Source organism: Sinohyriopsis cumingii, chromosome 1 (genome assembly GCF_028554795.1).
Source record: "Sinohyriopsis cumingii isolate HCF-2022 chromosome 1, ASM2855479v2, whole genome shotgun sequence".
NCBI classification, from domain to species: Eukaryota; Metazoa; Mollusca; class Bivalvia; order Unionida; family Unionidae; genus Sinohyriopsis; species Sinohyriopsis cumingii.
In genome coordinates, this window is record NC_142961.1 from 21,832,628 (window position 1) to 21,855,174 (window position 22,547).

Consider the following 22,547-nt stretch of genomic DNA (forward strand, 5'->3'; position numbering starts at 1 on the left):
TCTAGGTCATAATTTTAAGGCATAAAACCAAAGTTCAAATTCTGTTCCGAAAACTTTGTAACTTTAGCTGGAGTTATTGGAATTCCAAAATTTCTGATCAACTTGTGTACTTCTGATATCCAAATTGCAATGACATTAATGATTCGTCAACATCATGTTTGATTTTGGTGTTTTTGAAACTGAATGTTAAATTTTATGCTAAAAAAGATTACAAGAAAAGGGCCTGAGAAAGTTCTCAGATAACTGAGCTTTATTGATTCAAAATAAAGACAGTAAAACCTGTATTTGCTGATACCTTCATATAAAGGACACCTGATTGTAAAGGACCTCTTTTCATGGTTTCACATTCATATTATGAAAAATACATGTGTTAAAAAAGGACAAAATCGGCTTCTATTAATGCTTTTAGATCTACACACAGTGCTCCACATTAATTGGTTTAAATAACTATCTGCCAACTACATTTGGTAAAACTCCCTGTGCAAAATATGTTGTTCAACATTATATATATATATATATATATATATATATATATATATATATTTCTTGAGCTGAAGTCACATGTTCATGTCCCTAATAAAATAATGATGACTGAAGTTACTGCTGGAACATAACATTAATATTATGAACATTTTTATTATATTATCATTCTATCAGTTAGCAGAATATTACTGAACTATCAAAAATAAATTTAATAATTTATTTTAAGCTTTTTGTCTCTTAATAAAAATGAAACAAATGAAAAATATATGACCTTATCATAAATACCATATGCAAGCACCATAATTGAAAACAAAAACATATTTCAACATCTTTCTCTTAATGCAGTCACTGTTATTAAGCATTGAAAAGTACTGTTTAATTTAGGAATACTCTCACCTGTCTAACTTGCCTCATTATCCATTCTAAATATCTAAAACCCATGAGATCCTTGCTGGCATTACTTAATTCCACAGAAATATAGTCCTCTTACATGTATGACAACTTAAGTCAACACAGAATAACAAAGCCAAAGGAACAATGACTGCCACATACTACATTTTCAATTATTCAGCCCACACAAAACAATGAATAAAAACCATATGTGGCTTCAAAGGTTCCAATTATCTAACATTTGGACATAGAGAAAAATTCACTGGTGTGAACAGGAAATACTGGTATTTTATGACAAGACTGATTAATCATAATTAGTAATGACCATTATACATAACTGTTTAAAGTTTGGGGTGTGCTAGCAATCCCCAAGAAGTCACAAGTATTCAGCAGGACAAAATGGCTCAGTTCCATCTGTGCACTGATGTATCCTGCACATATGACTTGCAAAACTTGAACACAAATTTCTGATGCCATTGCAACTGTTCTTACTAATGCTTGAGGAAAAAAGATATATCTGGCTCACTATGCGTACACAGGGAAGACAAATATGAAAATGTTGTTGTTTTGGGTTTAACACCATTTTTCTGTACCTAATAGGCTGTACATGGCTGAAAGTATAATAACTGATCGAGGAAAACCCTGGCAAGAACTACTGGCCCACGGAAGCTACTGGCAAACTTTCTCATATAACCCAAGCTGGCCGAGCCCCAGACTCAAACCAACGCAGAGGTGAGATTGCAGTGATTGGTATGGGCAAATGCTTCTGACAACAGCCACCCGAGGCCCCCAAATATGAAAATCTCATAATTCCCAACTAATGTTGACAAAGGTGAAGTCTTATGTACTTGGACTATTGTTGGACAACAAAAGACAAATGTTTCATGGAACCTATTGTCTCACCATGTTCCATTGAACCTCCTGTCTTACTACCTATGTGTGTTGATATATTCTCCAGTATCTAACTTTAATACACAACTGGAATATTGTTGATGATAAAGCCAATGCCGCCAGAAAAACAACCTCACGATACACAGTAAGTCCCTTACCAACCAATCAGCCATGAGGATGAGATAAACATGGACTTAAAATTCAATGAAAAAAAAAAAACCCATGTATTTTACCCAAAAATACTTTAAACACAAATTGTCCATAACTCTGGTCAGTTTACCAACATATTTTACCCTTAATCTGTCACACATTTATACACAAGTTTTCTTTCAAAAAATATGTGATACAAATATCAATGTATAGCATACAATATCTTTTCAATATTCTTATGTAATGCACATCAAACCAAGAAATTTTGAAGGCACATACATTATTTTTTTAATAAAAATTGTTTTATAGTAGAGATCATGCAAGACATATTTAGAATTCTTTGAGAACAAAGTTTAATCATATTAAAAAATAGAATGTAAATAATTACATAGCTCACTTCTATTAAGTTTTAGGAATTCTTTAGCACCTATTTTAATGTACATTGTTGTGCAGAAATAAATTCAGACTAAACTTTCAAAATATTAAACCATTTTCTAAATCAAGTTTTTATTTTGTATTTTAACATTTTCTGAACCTAATTTATAATAATCACTATGCAGCCAATATTAAACTATAAACTTACATACATACATCTATCCATACATGAAAGGGAATAAAATATATAAAGTAGAAGGAATATTCTTCTCTATGATATCAAAGTAGAAATACTATTCTGAGGACAAAAACCAGATCAATTTTTCTTAATCACAGTCCTTTAAAGCCAAATCAGAAGCTATTGCCATTGTCCAGTCAGATGAAAGCTTGGGCAGTCTTAGTTCATACATCTGTAATTATCTTGATTTGCAACTAGAGCTGAGGCCTCACATGAAAATCGTGCAGTCCAATCATCTAACTCTGGTACTCTTTCACATATACAATACACAGTTAAGCTATTGAGGGTAATTTAAAAAAATATTCATGTAGAAAGTTAAGTACTGAATAGACAATTTTTATTCCTACTTCCAACTTCACTGTTCAGGAAGCACTTTCTGAGTAGGTCAGAATGCATATAGCTCCAAAAATAAAAACATGTAGGCATGAGCTTAATAAAAATACTAAACCTATGTTTTAGTATATGCATAAAATGTAGGTCACAGTGATCCTTTTTGGTTGTAAGGGTGTACTGCTGATAGAGATGTAACCAATTGTTATGTTTCATGACTCGGCACATAAAAAGCACCTAATAAATGAACAGCAGAGCTCAACAAATCACAGAAGGATGAAATATAGGTCACAGAGAACTCTTTTTGAAATATGGTTGTAATAATAGTATACAAAAACTGATGTGATCCTGAGCTAAATGAAAAATCCTGTAAAAGATAAAATCTTCATCATGTGCTTCTTTTGCCGCAAGGGGTTAGTGATAACAAAGACCGCTCCGGTGGCCTAGTGGTTAGAGCATCCACTTTGGATACAGGAGGTCGTGGGTTCGATCCCCAGCCGAGTCATACCAAAGACTTACAAAAATGGTACTAACAGCTACCTCGCTTGGCGCTCAGCGTTAAAAGGTTAGTGTTAGGACTGGATGGCCTGGTGTCAGGATAATGTGACTGGGTGGGACATCATGCTACATGTCTGCTCCAGTGCTAGGCATCACTATAAACTGTTACACTGCAGACATCGTAGCAATATGACTGAAAACTTGTTAAAGCTATGTTAAAAATCCAGATCACACACACACACAAAGTTGCATATCATTATCAATTTCATGAGTCAACCATAAAAAGCACTGAAGAAGTGAACATCAAAGTGAAAAATTTAAATCAAGTCAGCTAAGCAAGAAATATGGGCCACAGTAACCTAATTATGCAATGAGGAAGTGGTGCTCATCAAGAAGCATCCCCTCACAAAGTTTCCTTATTCTAAATCAGACTGTATGTATACAACATATAAAAAATACACTGTGTGATGATGAGCTAATTGCAAAATCTTTTACAAAGCCAGTCAAATGTGAAATGCAAGTTACATTATCATCCTTTCTGTATAGGTGTCATACTAACTGTAATGTACAGAGTCATCTAGTTGAATAATTCTATCATCAAAGTCAAAAACACATTTGAATGAAGTCAATGAAGCAGCAAAATATGCATCACAACAACTACTTTCATGATTTTAGGTACAAGAGCGTGCAAACAGGCCGCAAAAAATCAGTGTGGAAATGAACTAAATGCAAAACCCTGACTGAAGCCAGTACAATATTAAATGTAGGTCATGCTGACCTTTTGTTGTATTAAGAGATGCATACATATTTGGTCTGAAGATTCCAGTAGGAGCAATGTATGAGAAATACAAAAAATACAGAGTTAAACAAAAGCCAGTGAAACATGAGTCACAATGACCTACGAGAGTGTAGTACACATCAAAATGCATCCATCACCAAGTTTCAGGAGTCCAGATAAAACAGTATAGACACACAGTGAAATGTTAGCCATTTTAGCCCCCTCCACAAACAGCAAGTGCTATGAAACACATTTGAAACTTTTGCCAGGGACCTAGAAATAAAGAACTGTTGATATGCAATGAAACTGTGCATACTTATTTAATGTGTGCAGATGCTGGCATCAACAACAGAGATAGTAAAATACCTCTCTCCCATATTGAAGAGACAAACAAATATTTACAGATCTTAACAATCTCTGACTAATCCATATCAATATACCCACAATGAGGTTTTCAAATAATAAAATGGTAAAAGTCATACCAGGCCACTTTTTCTTAGGATGTCAGTACTGAGAATTCTATCCAAAGTCCCAATAAAATACATGCATACAAAGCTCATTTTCATGCAATTTTGTGAGTCAGGTACTCTCCATATTGCATCAGAATGACCATGCCTACTGCTATAACTTGCATAAAACAATGTCAATTTATGAGAAACTTTCTATTTTCTGAATTCACTGTTGATATTGTCTGATTTTCTTGATCTATCCAAAATATTACAAAGTGTCTAGTTGTTAAATCCACTGTGTATTATTTTCAATTTGGTTCAAAACTTTATATTTTGTTAGAAAGCAAGAGAATATACTTATATGTCAACACAAAGCCATAGTTTTACCCTAACACAAATTACAGACTGAAAAAAAATATCTTTAAAGGGTTGTTAGCAGATACTAAAGGGCATCATTTATGTTGAATGGATTGTTAATTAGCAATTAAAGATGTCAACATTATCTGAATAATCTTAACATAATTATTAATATTTCTTCGTCTTGTTACGAAGATAAAAATGAAAAATGATATTAAAATAAAAATAAAACATCATGTCAGACATAATGGGAAAATGTATCCGATAAAAAATTATCCATATGACCATGGCCACATCTGTATCTTACATACCCACGCTGGCCGACCTCGAGACTTGAACATACACGGATAGAGATGAGATGATGGCCATATTTGTATCTCACATACCCACACTGGCCGACCTCAAGACTTGAACCTACACAGATAGAGATTAGATGATGGCCATATCTGTATCTCACATACCCACACTGGCCGACCTCCAGACTTGAACCTACACAGATAGAGATTAGATGATGGCCATATCTGTATCTCACATACCCACACTGGCCGACCTCAAGACTTGAACCTACATGGATAGAGATGAGATCGCAGTGATCAGTAAAGGCAATCACTTTGGACCAATCGGCCACCAGGGCCCCCTTAATAGTGTGACTGATACTCCATAGATATCAAAACATAATAGAAAAAATCAAGATAAACATTAATGGAGAAAGAAGTAAATAACTTGCTTTACTGAGAATTTTCGTCATCATCATCATCAGCAACATCAAAAATCGCGTAAGATTTTTAAAAAAAAGAAATTCAGTATCAAATACAGTGAATGAGATGTTTATGATTATGGTATCATTCGAGCTATTTAATTAGTATTTCACCATCTATATGCTAATGAGTCCTCTAAAACTATTGTTATGTGTATTTAATTTTTATTATCTGTTGGCTATTCCATGTTATATACATTTGTATTTTGTACCTGACCTTGTCCAAAATCAAGTTCAGTGTGACTAGGGACATTGATCTTGTAAACAACATAATACATAGCTAATATTTTTCTGTGAGTATAGATTAAATATTAGGATCATGTCAATGGAGATGAACATGCTTATCTTAATTGGAGTCTAGGATAATGGTGTACCTGATGTTTCCCATGTTCTTTATTACAATTTTAGTAATAGACCTTATCTTGTTGACAATGTTCCGAAAATGAACTTTTGACCCTCATCCTAGTTTTATTTCTGTATCTTAGCTTTCAATATAATGTTTACTTGAGAAAGTACTCATTCTTGCCTTAACACCTTAAAGTAAAATCAGTCCTACTGTCATGTTCAGTTTTTCATGTGGGTAGAAATATTCATATTATTAATTGTTGGAAATGCAAAGTGCTCATCAATAATATTCTTGGAATAGAACAATGATTTGGAATCATAGTGAATTCAACAAGAACATTTTTGGATTTTATTACTGTGATACATCAAAAAACTGTTAGCATATAATCACAATTGATACTGGAATATTACCCATTTGAGACTACAGGCGCATCAACACATTCAATATTGAAACTTATTTGGAATACCTCAGGAATTCAGTTGGAACTTTATACATTTGGATATTGTATAGACTGTTAGGGATTTAATAAACATTACTGTAAGTTCTTGTTGAATTTTCACAAGGTATTCTAATGAAATATATTATTTGCTGAATTTTACAAAACTTATTGGTTTTTGCTCTTTTCTGTTACTTAGCTTAAGACCATAGAGTTGTAACAATAAAATGAAAGGCACAGATAAAACAAAGCCCTGCTAATCCGGCCTTTCCATTAGATATACTAAACTGCATACATGTTTTTGTTTCAAGTTATTGGGAAAACAAAGAGTTTTTATGTGGCATACAGATATATCAAGACCATCAGGCTAAGATGCCTTCTAATGAAATAATCAACAAGCTCTTTCCCCCTTATTGTGAACAAAGCAATGTTACAAACACTTCATTACATGGGGCCCCGAGTGATCAAGTGGTCTAAAGCGCTCTCCATTATGGATCACTGCCATCTCACCTCTGTCTGCGTGGGTTCGAGTTTCAGATTTGGCCAATGTGGGTATGTGAGAAAGCCTGCCAGTAGCTTCTCGTGGGTCGGTGGTTCTTTCCTGGGGTTTTCCCGGGTTCTTCCTCCACCATTAATACTGGCCGCCACGTATAGCCTATCGTGTGCTGAAAAATGGCGTTAAACCCCACAACAACAACAACAACAACTTCATTACATACCTATTTAATCTTACATGGACGATCTGACATTTGATACAGATGTATAATCTGTACTGCCAGCAATCATACATCACACAGCCATGTTAAAACTCTTCTCTCTGATGCCCACTTATTGGTATGTTTTGACACACTGAATCAAACTTTTAATAATCCCAATTTGTTTTGAATTTCATTCCCATTGTAATGCTAAAATGCTTCAAAGAGGGTGTAAGTAACAAATTCAAAACTTTGTGTTTTGTTTTGAGCCAGGAGAAATAACTTGTTTAATATGGCCTATAAATGCATTGAAATCATCAGGTTGAGACATCCCTATGCCATATCAAACTCAATTTTTCTGCTGGCTCAGAACAAAATATATCAAACTCAAATTTTCTGCTGGCTCAGAACAAAACATATCCAACTCAATTTTTCTGCTGGCCCAGAACAAAACATATTTAGTTTTGTGTATCTTCAAGACTCATAAAAAGTTGGATTTATACATTTTAAAATTTTCTGGAATGGAGTAATATTTATTACTTGAAATGTAGAGTAAACCTTTTCAATGGTGGCAGTCTGTCTCCATTTATCTGAATATCTAACTATCCAAAGATCAACTGGGAACATATTATGAATTCAGTATTATTCAAATGGGTAACAAATTTGTGTGGACAATGTGGCTTCTTAAAAAAATGTTTTAATGCATAACAAAGAATATCTTTGCCATAAAAACATCTGTGTCAAAAATATATCCACACACTAAAGAATTACTGAAAATTTAACTTTTGCAAAACCATGAAACATGAATGCCCATGCACACTGATAAATTCCAAGTATTTTTTCCATTAGTTCAGATTCAGTGTTGATATGAAGAAAGGAATTGGAAATTGAATCTATCTATCCATCCCTGCCCATCAGCCTATGCTTGAAGCTAAAGCTCCTCTCATTTCTGACTATATCATCTCACATGAAATCATCTGAATCATTTCCTGTATCCTGAAAATAGAAAACCAGCATTTATATATGTAAACACATGTATAAACATTCTAACATCATTTCTGTAATTCGTTCTATTTTAATGTGCATGTGTGTGTTTTGGATTTTTAATGTAGCTTGAAAAAAAATTCAGTCATATTCCTACAATGTCTACCATGTGACAGCTTACAGTGATGTCTAGCACGGAGGCATCGTGCCACAGACATGCAGCATTAAGTCCCACCCAGTCACATTATCCTGACACCATTTTGACCAGTCCTAACACTAACCTCTTATGCTGAATGACAAGCAAGGCAGCTGCTTTGATAAGACTTGGCTGGGGTTTGAACCAGTGACCTCCCACATCTGTGGTGGCTGCTCTAACCCATTCTATTTTAATATCATTACAATTTGGTGCACACTACAAATTTGAGCATATATTTTAAACAACTCATGAACATTTTAGGATGAATCTGTGGCAAATGTTTTTTAAACAGAATTTGTGACAAGTTTCTGGTTAAAATTTTCATAACAGGGTTGTTCCTAATTTGAGTGTATTTACTATAGATAATTATTACTCTGTTCATTAGGGCTACTCCCTAGCTCAAGAATTTGTATTTTGAAATATCCAGTCAAAAGTCTGTAAATACTGCTTGCCAGAATTCTTCTTCAAACAATCAAAATCTACAAAGGTTAAAATCCCCCCCAAAATGGGGATACTGGAGTGTTTCGAAGCCCTGGGAGATAAATGACGAAGAGATGCATGGAAAGAAAAATTAATTTCTTGAATCTATTACTGAAGTTGTGAGAAACAACAAAGATCTTCACATCTGAAAAGGACCTTAGACCAGAGTATAATCAACAACTAGATAGCTCACCTCTACAAAGCTTTCAGTAGTCTCCAATAGCCACTGTAAATATTAATTATCATAGAGGAAGTAATCAACAACTAGATAGCTCACCTCTACAAAGCTTTCAGTAGTCTCCAATAGCCACTGTAAATATTAATTATCATAGAGGAAGTAATCAACAACTAGATAGCTCACCTCTACAAAGCTATCAGTAGTCTCCAATAGACACTGTAAATATTAATTATCATAGAGGAAATAATCAACAACTAGATAGCTCACCTCTACAAAGCTTTTAGTAGTCTCCAATAGACAATGTAAATATTAATTATCATAGAGGAAATATGTTCCGACTGAAATGTTGGGGGCCCCGAGTGGTCTAAAGCACTCTCCATTATGGATCACTGCCATCTCACCTCTGTCTGCGTCAGTTTGAGTCTCAGATTTGGCCAATGTGGGTATGTGAGAAAGCTTGCCAGTAGCTTCTTGAGGGTTGGTGGTTCTTTCCGGGGATTTCCTGGGTTCTTCCTCCACTATTAATACTGGCTGCCATGCATAGCCTATCGTGTGCTGAAAAATGGCGTTAAACCCTACAACAACAACAACTGAAATGTTGACAATAAAACGTTAGACACTTTTTCTAATTAAAGTTTGTCTGCAATTTGCTCTTTTCACATTTTAACTTTTAGTCTTTTCAAAATTGTTTTAACTTGTAACTGGCATTTAAAGCCAGTATTGAGCTGACATACCATACAACTACCACCTCCCTACCAACCTACCATATTTCCATGAATGACAGGGCATAAAAGATATAAAACAACATGCAGAGGATTATTTTTCCCAATTTATTAAAGTGGAGGTTTTCATAAAAACAGTTCTGAAAGTTTCTGCATTCTTTTTTTATTTACAATAAATCTGCTGGGAAAGCTGTTGTTCTTGTCCAACCACGGAAATAAATTTTACAGGTTCTAAGTGGCCTTAGAGCGTCAGCCACCTGCTTCGCATGTATCAATAAGTATCACCATTAGCACCACATGCAACATAGAGTCTGCATATCCATACAAAATTAGCTTGTTATTGGTAACCTATCACAATAATTGTACAATATCTAGCCTTTATTATGGAAAGTTTACCACTGAAGAAACATGTTCTACTTCCAACTGTTCTGGTCTGAAAATGTTTTCAAAATAATATGAAACAAATACAGCAGTGAAGAATCTAAATCATAAAATGTAGGTCACAGTGACCTACTTTGGTTGTAAGAGGGTAGTAAAAGAGATACATGCAACTATCAAGTTTCATGATTGGAACATATGCAGCAAGCCAATAAATGAATTCTTATCAAAAAAGTTCAACCAAGTCAGTGAATGATGACATATATGTGGCAGTTGCCTCATTTTGCAAGATGCATTCTGTCACCAAGATTCCTGATTTTATGTTGGGCAGCATGCATAACGATTTCCAACAAGACATGGGAACACCAGCTAGTTGCCTCATTTTGCAAGATGCATTCTGTCACCAAGATTCCTGACGTTATGTTGGACAGCATGCATAACAATTTCCAACAACACGTGGGAACATCAGCTAATTGCCAAAAATTAATAAAACCAAGTAAAAATGATAAACAGGTCACAATGACCTTCTTTTGTTGTAAATGTGCAGTAGTAACAGAGATGCATCAACTTAATGATCCTAGCATGAACAGTGCTAGAAAAATGAATATCAAATAAAATATTATATCATGTCAAAGAAGCATAAAATATGGGTCAATATGACCTACTTGAGCAATTAAGAGAGTAGACCTCATCAAAAGATACATCCTCCTCAGGTTTCATGACTCTAGAGAGGAGAGTATGTACACAGTATGCCAAAAACTTGTCTGGTCATGAGTTGATGCAAAACAGAACTTATGCAAGTAAAATGTGAAATGTGAGTCACAGTGACCTTGCAAAACAAGATATATACAATCAACTAATCTATGATTCTAGCATGCACAGAAAAACAGATTTTTTAAGTAAATTTTTTTTCTCCTAGAATATGTACCCAATCACATTAATGTTGGGAGTATAAGCCTTACTACCTCCCAAATCCAGCCCTCACAAAGATGAAAATTTACTGTTTCTATCTATAATATATAGACAAAGAGGAATAACTCTTTCCCATTTCTTCCCCTTGTTACCTACAGTTGGTGCTAGTTTTATACGGAGAGAAACATCGTGTAATTGGTATGGTCACATTGCAGGGAGGATAGAAGGGTATTAAAGTAATGTGATCTGGTAATTATTTTAAAATTTGTATTCTCTGATCACACTAACGTTGGAAGAATAGGTAGGTGGAGGGAATGTTTAACATCCAGCATATACCCCAGATAACCTCTGAGGGGAGAATGTTAGATTTTCTACATGTATTTATCTTGTTTTGTATTGTCACTGTGACCCAGTCTACTAATTGCAATCAGAAAACTGATGGCAACATGGTTTACATCTGGAAATGAGAAATGAGATCTTGCCGCATAAAAACCTCACTGGGTAAATGAAGGTGCACAGTTTATGATTCCACCTGGTTGTAAGAAGATGAATCATTGAATGCCTTAATAGCTGACAAATTTGATGAAAGACAAATAAATGGAGGGACCACTCTGTTTTAAAAATCTGCACCTCCTTGACAGAGAATTGGCCAAGACAATGAGTCTGTCAGGAATATATCTGATCTGGATGTCAATGTTACATGGACTGACCAGACCTGAATGCAGAATTGGAGTGAGCTGGTACCTTCCTGTTTAAGGAGGTTTGTCACCAGTTTTGAGTTGCATGACATGATGAGCTCCCTCATTCTGAAGATGGGCACTCCACAAATGAAAGGATTTGATGATAGCTTTTGTCTCCAAAAGAATGATGTGGAGACCTGTGTCTTCTGGACCCCACTGGTCATTGTAGAGTTGGGATGATTTGGTGATTTTGTGATTTGGATTTTAATGTAGCTTTAACAATTTTTCAGTCATATCACTACGATGTCTGCAGTGTGGCAGTTTATAGTGAGGTCTAGCACTGGGGCAACATGCCGCAGATATGTAGCATGATGTCCCACCCAGTCACATTATCCTGACACCACGCCGACCAGTCCTAACACTAACCTCTTAATGCTGAGTGACGAGTGAGGCAGCTGTTAGTACCATTTTTGTAAGTCTTTGGTATGACTTGGCCAGGAAACGAACCCACGACCTCCCGCATCCAAGGCGGATGCTCTAACCACTAGGCCACTGGAGCAGTCTTTGTTATCACTAATTTGGTACCACCATGTTTAAGGAGATATGTCACTAATGCTGAGTTGTCAGGATTGATGAGCTCCATCTCATTATGATGATGGTTGCTCCAAAAATAAAGGCTTTGATGACAAGAGACTGATGTTTCCTCAAGTCCCCACTGATTAGTGACAATTTCAAAGTCTGGTAACAGATGGATTGCTTGACCACAGGTGTTTATGTTTGTACAAAGTCACATATAAGTGCAGCTGTTCAAGAGATATTCAGGTCATGAGCCAACCTTGGTTACATCACTGGTCCAGGAATGATACTATCTTGTTACACTGATCCTGTAACCAAGCTGCATGGAAGAGGGACACCCTTGAGATAACAGTGTCATCTGCATGTAGAGACAACCAAGTGGGATAAGATCTGTTGTTGCAAGAACAACCCAAGAAGGAAGTTGCTGAAACTCCCTGGTTGTGATCCATTTGGTTATGTAAACTGATTTTGTTAAAACAATGATTCAGACCACCCAAAGGTCAGAAAGATGTACCCAGCTGAGATGGTGAGAAAATCCATACCACAGACAGCAGTGTACATGACTGTGCTGGAGTAATAGCAATGTTAGGCAGGCAGATGGATCTATCAATACGATCCCTGGACTCTTAGCCCAACTTGAGAAGCACAGGACAATATGTAATGGAAGCCTTATAGTCATAGAACAGTATGGACTGAAAAACAGATGGCTGGTATGGTCAGCAGTCAATCTAGCATCAAAACTGAGGTGTGGCCAGACAGTATGGATCAAGAACTGGATTGGATGGTATGGACTGCAGCCGAGATGGCATCGAAACTGAGGTGTGGCCAGACAGTATGAATCAAGAACTGGATTGGATGGTATGGACTGTAGCCGAGACGGCATCAAAACTTAGGTGTGGCCAGAAGTATGGATCAAAAACTGGATTGGATGGTATGGACTGTAGCCGAGATGGCATCAAAACTTAGGTGTGGCAAGACAACAACAAAACTGAGGTGTGGCCAGACAGCATGGATCAAGAACTGGATTGGATGGTATGGACTGTAGCCAAGACGGCATCAAAACTTAGGTGTGGCCAGACAGTATGGATCAAGAACTGGATTGGATGGTATGGACTGTAACCGAGATGGCATCAAAACTTAGGTGTGGCAAGATGGCATTAAAACTGAGGTGTGGCCAGACAGTATGGATCAAGAACTGGATTGGATGGTATGGACTGTAGCTGAGATGGCATCAAAACTTAGGTGTGGCAAGACAGCATCAAAACTGAGGTGTGGCCAGACAGTATGGATCAAGAACTGGATTGGATGGTATGGACTGTAGCCGAGACGGCATCAAAACTTAGGTGTGACCAGACAGTATGGATCAAAAACTGGATTGGATGGTATGGACTGTAGCCAAGATGTTATCAAAACTTAGGTGTGGCAAGACGGCATCAAAACTTAGGTGTGGCCAGACAGTGTGGATCGAGAACTGGATTGGATGGTACGGACTGTAGTCAAGATGGCATCAAAACTTAGGTGTGGCAAGATGGCATCAAAACTGAGGAGTCACACCCATTCAAGTCATTTATAAGCTCCATGTGCCCAGACTTACATGCCCAAAGGCCATGTTCAAACTTACGACACCTTGGCTGCTTATGGTGGAGACTTCCCCATAGTGAGATAATTTTCACACAAATGAGAGAAGATGGAAGGATATAGACATGATCATTCAAGTTATTTATCAATCCCATTCACCAGGGCTTGGAGACCCAAAGGTCATGCTTGGACAAGTGGGGATACTTATGCCACCTGAGCTGTCTAGAATTGGGTGTAACAGCATCCCTGAAAAGGCTGGACCAAAAACATCAGTACCCTTTGTCCTTTGATTTTTTATGTTCAAAACATAAGTCCTTTGATTTCACATTGCTACTCACTACTTCTTTAAGTTTTCAGTTTTCTTTAGAGCTGCTGACCATGTATTCTCTGACCAACTGGCACAAACGTTGCACACAGCTGACAATGTACACTTTGTATATGCAATACACAAGTTATGAGATTTCTTGCTGGCTTGCATTCTTGCATTTAGCATCCTTTATCAAAAGTTGATTCTGAAATGACACAGTAAGAAAAAGAAAAAAAATGCATAATTAACTGCTTTAAAACTGTCAGCGACACCCACTATTCAAGGGGTGATAAATAGTGTATGTGAAGAACTTCAACATGCTTCAATACAATGCAGTCATGTAGAGTCATGTGGTCAGAGAACAATGAAATTAAGTCTTTATAAGTGAAAGAGATTCAATATTTAAAAAACATATTTTATACCACATGTAGAACTATCCTTAATACATACAAAAATAATAAAATCCTCAATGGATGGAATGAAAATAGTACAAATATCCACTTGTATTTTTTTTTGGTGGGGGAAGACTGTCTTGTCATTTCACAAGGAAAATCTTGCATTGGCCCCACCTGAGGTTGGCAAAGGGAGGTAGTGAGCAAGAGTTACTGCCCTTTGACAATATACTATAGACAAACAAAAAAGACGAAATTTTGTCTTTGGGAGAGTTGGATTCGGGAGTTAGTGTGGTTTATATTCCTAATGTTAATATGATCAGGGGTTGTATTAGAGGGAGAAATAAAAAATGTAACCAAAGTCAGTTAAGTGACCTACTTTTAACATGAGGGTGTAATACTCAACATGATGCATCCTTTCATCAAGCTTCATTATTCTTATACACTAGATGATAACATACATGGTCATGAGCTATTAAAGTTGAAAAACTGAACATAAAGCCAGTAAAATGTAGGTCACAAATACCTTCTTTTGTTGTCAAGGTTTGGTACTAAGATAAGCATACCCTAGTTTGATGATTCTGGCATAAACAGTGCCAGAGACTGAACCCAAGTCAGTGATGCATGACATTTAGGTCAAAGCAACCCCTTTTGTGATTAGAGCTTATTGCTTACTGAGATACATCCCTTTAACAACTTTCATGATCCCATGTATAACAGAGTTTATAAAGTGTGCAAAAAACCAGAACTAAATCTGAAAACCAAGAATGTACAATGCTATCCCCCAATGCCCCCTTCCCCAGGGGAATGTGCTATGATATCCACTACAAAGTGTTGCCTAGAACCTAGGAAAAAAGAGTGACATTCTGTAATGGTGTACATTAAAATACACTGTGGGTCATTGATGAAGATTCCATGGTTAGCAAAATAGCTCTCCTCTACTTTGTTGAGAAGTGAGCCAAACAGCCATCTTACCTGATTAGAAGTCATATTTTCAACCTTCATCAACGACGAATATGATCTGAAAGGACAAAGAAAATAAATACAATGTTAGATTAAGTCACAACGTAAAGACAAACTTGGCCCTTTACTACAATGAAAACCTTCCAACCACAAATTTCATGATGCCCGACATTTCTCCAGGATTATTCTTCCTCTGATATTTCATAAAAGGTGATATTTCATCAATCTGAAGTGGGTGGGGTGAGGTGTGGCTTTTATAGAGAACAGACCCATAACAAAAAGGCGAATTTTGTTTTATAAAATAAGCTTCTTCAACAATATTTACCTGATCATAATACCTTAGGAATAAGACCACTACCATGCAACTGCCTTCCAAAGTAAAATTTTAGCTGTAAGAGTTCAAATTTGTCTGGTCACTTAGGTGGGAGTAAAAACGTGATCTTCCCTTGGATAGACGGACTGGCTCCAAATCCTGGTCATACTTCAGTTATTACCTCCACTCTTGTTAAGAAGAACACTTTTTCTTGAGACCTCACTAAAAATGAATTTTTAATGAAGGCTAGATTTCTGACGTTGTGTTTATACACCTAAGTTATGATTCATCAGGAAGTGCATCTGAAGACATTATTGTGATTAGCAACTTTTTATGAATCTAGATAAAATTTAAAGCTGTTCTTCATTATCAGCAGCAGCTATCATGTGTTATGATAATGGTATTGTATCATATACAATAAAACAGAGAGCAGAGACATTATCTCCAAATACTGACAACCACATATCTGTCATCATCCAACATCAAATGCAATTAGTAAAATGCTTTTATTAACTAGATATTAAATGATAATGCCTGATTGCTCAATTGCGAAAATTCACACTTCCAGCACTTGATTATATTTAATGATTAGAAGTCAAGCCCTTAATGCTTTTGATCATAGTTTCATAATATTAATGTTACAGGTTTTGTTACATTTCCTGCTAATCCACAGTGCATGGAATTTTGTGCTTAGTCGTTTGGAGATGGGGGGGTAGGGTCCCATCAAGTTTAGCAATGGATTCCTGTAATCTTGTATCATGAGAAAATATATTTTTGTTTTTTTAATAAGAATATGCAGTCAAAACTGTCAATAGCAGCCACTGATGTGAAAAAGCAAATCTGGCCATTGCACACAGGTGACTAATTTCTGCCATGACTACATGCCTATTTTCCAATCATCCAGTTCATGAGTTGTTTCAACCCTACCTCTCTCTCTCTCTAATGAAGTGAATCACGTCACATTTAAATTTGACAAAATGACTAGCTACAAATGGCAGTGTGACTGGAGTACAGTGTGCAGAAACAAGGAATATTTACACATAGGTCAACATGTTATACCTTAATGCAAATAATGCCTACCTTAAGCAAAAAGCAAATTATAGTTTTGATTTTTTTTCTTCTGTGCAAACCTTGAAAGTGACTACTTGTCTCTGATAAAAAAATCTAATAAAACATTTTCACTTCAAACCCCGAACAGCAACTTATAAGTTAACTGCAGAATACAGAATGTATGTACTTGGCTATAAAAATATAGAAATCATTTGGTGCTGTGGGGCAAATGCAGAGGCATATATATAAGAATATAGATTATTTCCACCAATACAAATCTATTTTCATAAGGCCTAACACAAATGCAAAAACAAATAGAAAACAAAATTCTGACCTCTGTCAGCAAATTAAGTTGCAGAGACCTAGTTTGTGGCAGCCTGCAAAAATCCTAAAATAACAGGAATATACTTGTAAAATAATGTAAATAACAATATTTCAATGTCACTATATTTTCTACTAATTCAACACGTTACTATTGTCATATCATACATATTTTCATTAGAGAAATTCTTTTCAAATTCAGTTCACCAACAAAATTCTTGAAAATTGTAAGCACAGTAAAATTATATTATTAACAGAATGGTGGTCTTAGGAAAATTGATGTGAAAGACTTATGATGTTGTATGTCTGAACAAGAACTTCTAAGAACAAAATCCTCAATTTTAGCAGCAAAAGTAAATTACAGCAACCTAATTTTTGCTAAACACATATCATCTAATGTTGTTCAAGATGCCTCCAAAATTTGTTTCATGGCTGCTGACTACTAGTGTTGAAAATAAATAGATGTGTAAATGTACACACCATTACAAAACTGCCAATGGTACAGAAATACAAAAAGAGTACAAGGAATGGCATTTGATATGGCCAACCAATGCTTAATTTTTCGTCATGAAGATAACTCTGTGTGTGTGTGGGGGGGAGAGAGATATGGATTTTTTATGTAGCTTTAAACATTTTTCAGTCATACTGCTATGATGTCTGCAGTGTGGCAGTTTACTAGAAATGTATGCAAACCTTTTTTTCCTTCAGTTACACTGACCTTTTATTGTTTGATCCAAAAAAATCAACAACTTTCTTCCTTACCCCATGTAAATGAAATCTGCAAAGTTTGGACCAGATATTTGAAGTGGAACTAATGCTACTGTGCAAAAGCTGCTTTTCTTCTCTTGGTCACAATGAGTCTGACCTTCGACTTGTTGATCCCCAGATCAATAGGTTTTACTTTACCCCATATGCAAACCATCAACAAACATTAGTAAATGTAGATGGTGCAGAACTTTTATTGCACAGAAACCATTTCTCTTTCAGAACGTGACCTAGGCTGTTGAACCTTTTACCCAAAGTCAATACGGTTCTTTTTTAACCTAAGTATGAGTCAGCCACAAAGTCTGTCAACCGTAAATGGCGGACAACATTGAGTTACTGTGTAGAAATGAAATTGATAACAAGCAGATGGATGAATTCACAGACTGTCATCATAGCATAACACACTCTGTGTAATGGCAGGTGTAAAAAAGTCTATAACTGAAAGAATTTCATAACTTTTTCTATAACTGAAAGAATTTCATAACATTTTCTATAACTGAAAGAATTTTATAACATTTTCTATAATTTTTATAGCATTTTCTATTACCGAAAGAATTTCATAACATTTTCTATAACTAAGAATTTTGTAAAATTTTACTTTAATTCGGACTCTTTCTGTTTTTTATCCATCTCCTCTTTCTCTTTCTTTTTCAGTTCCTGCAGTTTTTTCTTCTGATCGTCCCTTTCCTGTCTGTCCCTCTCTTCCCTCAATGCTCTCAGGTCAGGATGTTGTTCTTCCTTTGTCTTGTTTAGTCTGTTTACAATCTCATTGATTCGCTTTTCCACTTTCACTTTTCTCACCTAGAAAAAGGTGAATGGTATTTTCAATGTAATTCAGAACAAAAGTATGTCTAACTAGTGGACTGCCAGATGATAAAACTTCCTGTTCATGACTTTAAAGAAATAACACAAAATTTAAATGCCAGCACAGTCACTGTGATCATCTAAAGGGTGATACGATTCCCTTGCCATTCGCTAATGCTGCGTAAAGAAAGCCTTTTTGTATTTCATTTGTGAATATCCAGACTCCATCATTAAAAACATTTTCAGAGGAGAAAAACAAAGAAACAAAACTAAAATATTCAAAATCTAAAACCCAAAGTTTAAGGCAATTTATTTGAAATCTGAAACAAATGAATAGTCATGTAATCTAGTACAATCCTCATAATTTTATACGTGCATCACTTCTGCAAAGAGACATATTGATAGTTCAAGTTTTAGTGTGCGAGTATGTGTCGGAAAAAAATGGCAGATTTGTCAGAACGTTCAAAGCAGTATAAAATAAGAACCCCTCCTCTTGAAAATGATAATGTATAAACACAATTTAATATTATGATTTTGATTTGACCCCTATTCTATACAATATTCTTTACCAACTTGCAGTATTACATGCTATCCTTTTTAAGAGTATGCGAATGCCAGAAAATGGAAATTATGGCAATGTTGTGAGCCATGTGACTATTCAGAACTTTGAGAATATGATAGACTTTGAGGGTGGGCATTTGAATTTCTGGTGATTTATTAAGTCTGAAATTATTCTGTTGTAAACTAATTCAATGTTGTAAAGTTGACATTTTGCTTTCTTCATTTCAAAAAATTATATCAAAACAGAGCTATGACTTCATGGTCAGAAACAGCTGAGTTCACTGTATATGTTGATACTCCTTAGGAAACAGAATGAATACTATATATTAAATAATACTATATATTAATAATCTGTTCAACAATTCACATAAAGTATTCTGATTCCAAAGTTAAGTTTTCTGTTTCAGATTTAGTGGAGGTTCTGAGGATTTATTTAAACCCTTCCTTTACCAATATAATCAGCATCCTCCAAAGTGGAAAACAGAAAGTCAACTTGTCAAAACTGAATACTGCAGAGAAAATTAGGGATAAATTGTTGTGATAAATGGTTCTATCTGATTTGTTACATCCACAAATGAGCAGGAAACAGCCTTATACAAAAAAAAAAAATCCAACATCAGGATCTGGAACAAAACCAAGAACCAAACAAAGAGGCTGACTTCAATAGCTCAAGTAATCAAATCCTCTCCCTGCCACATCCCCCCAACCATTTATGAGGCCTTCTGATGCATGTCTTCCTAAGTTTTACAATAATTAATTAATTTATAATTTATAATTAATAATTTTCTTTAAATATTATAAAGTTTTAGTGCCAAAATAGAAAAGAATTGGATTTACTAATTTGGCAAGATGTATTCTTTCTTTATAAGAATCAAGATGTTGAAATTTTCTATTTGTGACTGCTCATTTCAACTGAGTAAATGGTTACTTATTTATAATTCTGTCAGATCTTTAAAAAACTAATATTTGTTAATCAAACTATTTTTGTAGTTATTAACAAAACTGCCATCGACTCCAACATGAATATGAACTGAACTTGTTATCCTAGAAGACCTGTGTTTGAAAAAATTAGACTTTTTGTTTCACAAATGTAAACATATTGCTTATATCTAGTGAATAAGTGATTTATTCACTGGTAGAGTGGTGAAGCCACAAGTGAAAATACTATAATATTTTCACCCTCAAGTTGAAAAATATCTGTTATGAACACAAGCAAATTTTCTTTATTCTCAGACATGTCTGCTAAACTGTAAAACAGACTAAAGTATAGATTTCTTATAGCAATATCAGCTGTTTACCACTTTTATTGTACTGTTTTTTGTGTACATTTGCACAGAAAATATGAGTATTAATACACATCTTCCCAAATTCAAGGTAAGAAAGCACAAACTTGAAGAAAAACAATGAATGAAAAAAATATAACCTCATAGTGAGATTCAAATGGTGTTCTATTGTGTGACAGGTCAACATGCCACCACTGCACCAAGCAAATAACAACATGGCAAATTAAATTCTTCTGACATAATGTTATCAAGGTCTATTGAGAAAAATTCTCGCGTGAAAACAAAATTCCAGTTAATTATCAAATTTATTTCTCTTGTAAAATCTACTAATTCATAGAGCAGCATAAAATAAGTAAAAAATAAAACATAAATGCTCTTAACTGTTCTAGTGGAGTGAAAGTAACAAGTGCTGTATCTGAAAAACACCAGCTTACAGTATATTTATTATTTTTTGCTTAAATAAAGAAACTTAAATACTGACACATGGATAAGGAAACCCACAGACAGAGTGGAGAAAGCAAAATATCTAAAATTCTCATTTCCCCAATTGCAAACCTGATTTAAAATAATTTATGATTCAGGTATGGAAATCCAAAGCGATAAACATTGTTAACACTTCATATTTTTGTCTAAACATATAAAAACAAAGGCTGTATCATCTATAACACAAAATATGACTGCAATATTTATCCAGAAGAGCTGTAATGTTAAATAATGACGATATGTATTATGACAAAGTATTTTTTGCTTGTATCAATCACTTTTGACAAGAAAAAAATGTCATTGATAACGACTATACTCATACTTAAAACTAGTCCCATTTTAAAACATGATACCTTGGTGGGGATGGGACTGGAAAGGACAGCAAGGAGGAAAAGAAGGAATTGGCATTTAAATCAATGAGGTATGTAAATGTTGGTAAAGGCAGAAACATTACACCATTAAAACCTTGGTACTGTATTTATGAAACAGTGTATTCATGAACTGACTTTTGTGAGAAGCAAACTTTTTAGCAAAACAAAACAGATATCTGTCTATATGTTATATTTAGACAAAGGGAAGAAACTCTTACAGGTTAACTTCCATTTCTACCTGCTAGGTGGCAAGCCAATTTAAATGAGTTTTTTCCTTGAATGACACACTAAAGGATGCTCACAGGTAGATATTACTGAAGAAAAATAATTTACTACAAATTTACTTTCTCCATCAATACATGATCAAATGACATTAGCAAAATAGGTAAAAGGAGGAGGAAATGCTGAGCATTTGACCATTATGTATGTCATTCAGTAGGTACATGACTGCTCTACTAAAAGGATGAACTTTTTAATGTTGGTTTAGCACAATATGAGTTAACATTTTTATATATGTGTGTAGCATATCCCTGCATGATTCCTCTCTTGAATACTGTCTCACCATCAAAAAGTTTCCCAGGTGCATCTGGCGAAAGTGGCAAATTATGTCTGGGTCAAAGGTTGTGCTTGCATGAATGGGGTGTGTGTATGTGTTTGTGATTTGGATTTTTAAAGTAGCTTTAACAATTTTTCAGCCAAATCACTATGATGTCTGCAGTTTGGCAGTTTACAGTGATGTCTAGCACTGGAGCATCATGCCACAGACATCATGTCCCACCCAGTCACATTATCCTGACACCAGGCTGACCAGTCCTAACACTAACCTCTTAATTCTGAGTGCCAAGCAAGGCAACTACTAGTACCATTTTTGGTATGACTCAGCTGGGATTTGAACCCATGACCTCCCGCATCTGAGGTGGATGCTCTAACCGCTCAGGCCACTGGAGCAGTCACTTTCATGAATGGAAAGTGGTCACTGTCTGTACAGCTACCACTAACCTGATGAGATTCAGTTCTTTCCTTAGCAAGGTCGTCTCATGCAAACAGAAACTAGATGCCAGACTGGGCATACCAGTC

The 22,547-nt window shown here is 35.3% G+C and overlaps 1 protein-coding gene across 1 annotated transcript in view; it reads right to left on the reverse strand.

The window, feature by feature from the left end:
* Window positions 1–223: 223 nt before the first annotated feature.
* The window catches only part of LOC149806535 (coiled-coil domain-containing protein 25-like), a 45,985-nt gene continuing 23,661 nt past the window's right edge, over window positions 224–22,547 (reverse strand). The window contains exons 7-9 of the mRNA XM_089954221.1: window positions 18,567–18,769; window positions 15,532–15,577; window positions 224–8,169 (exon numbers count right to left, since the gene is read on the reverse strand). Coding sequence (XP_089810347.1) covers window positions 8,137–8,169; window positions 15,532–15,577; window positions 18,567–18,769 — 282 coding nt within the window. The 3' untranslated portion in view covers window positions 224–8,136. The remainder of the gene's footprint in view (window positions 8,170–15,531; window positions 15,578–18,566; window positions 18,770–22,547) is intronic.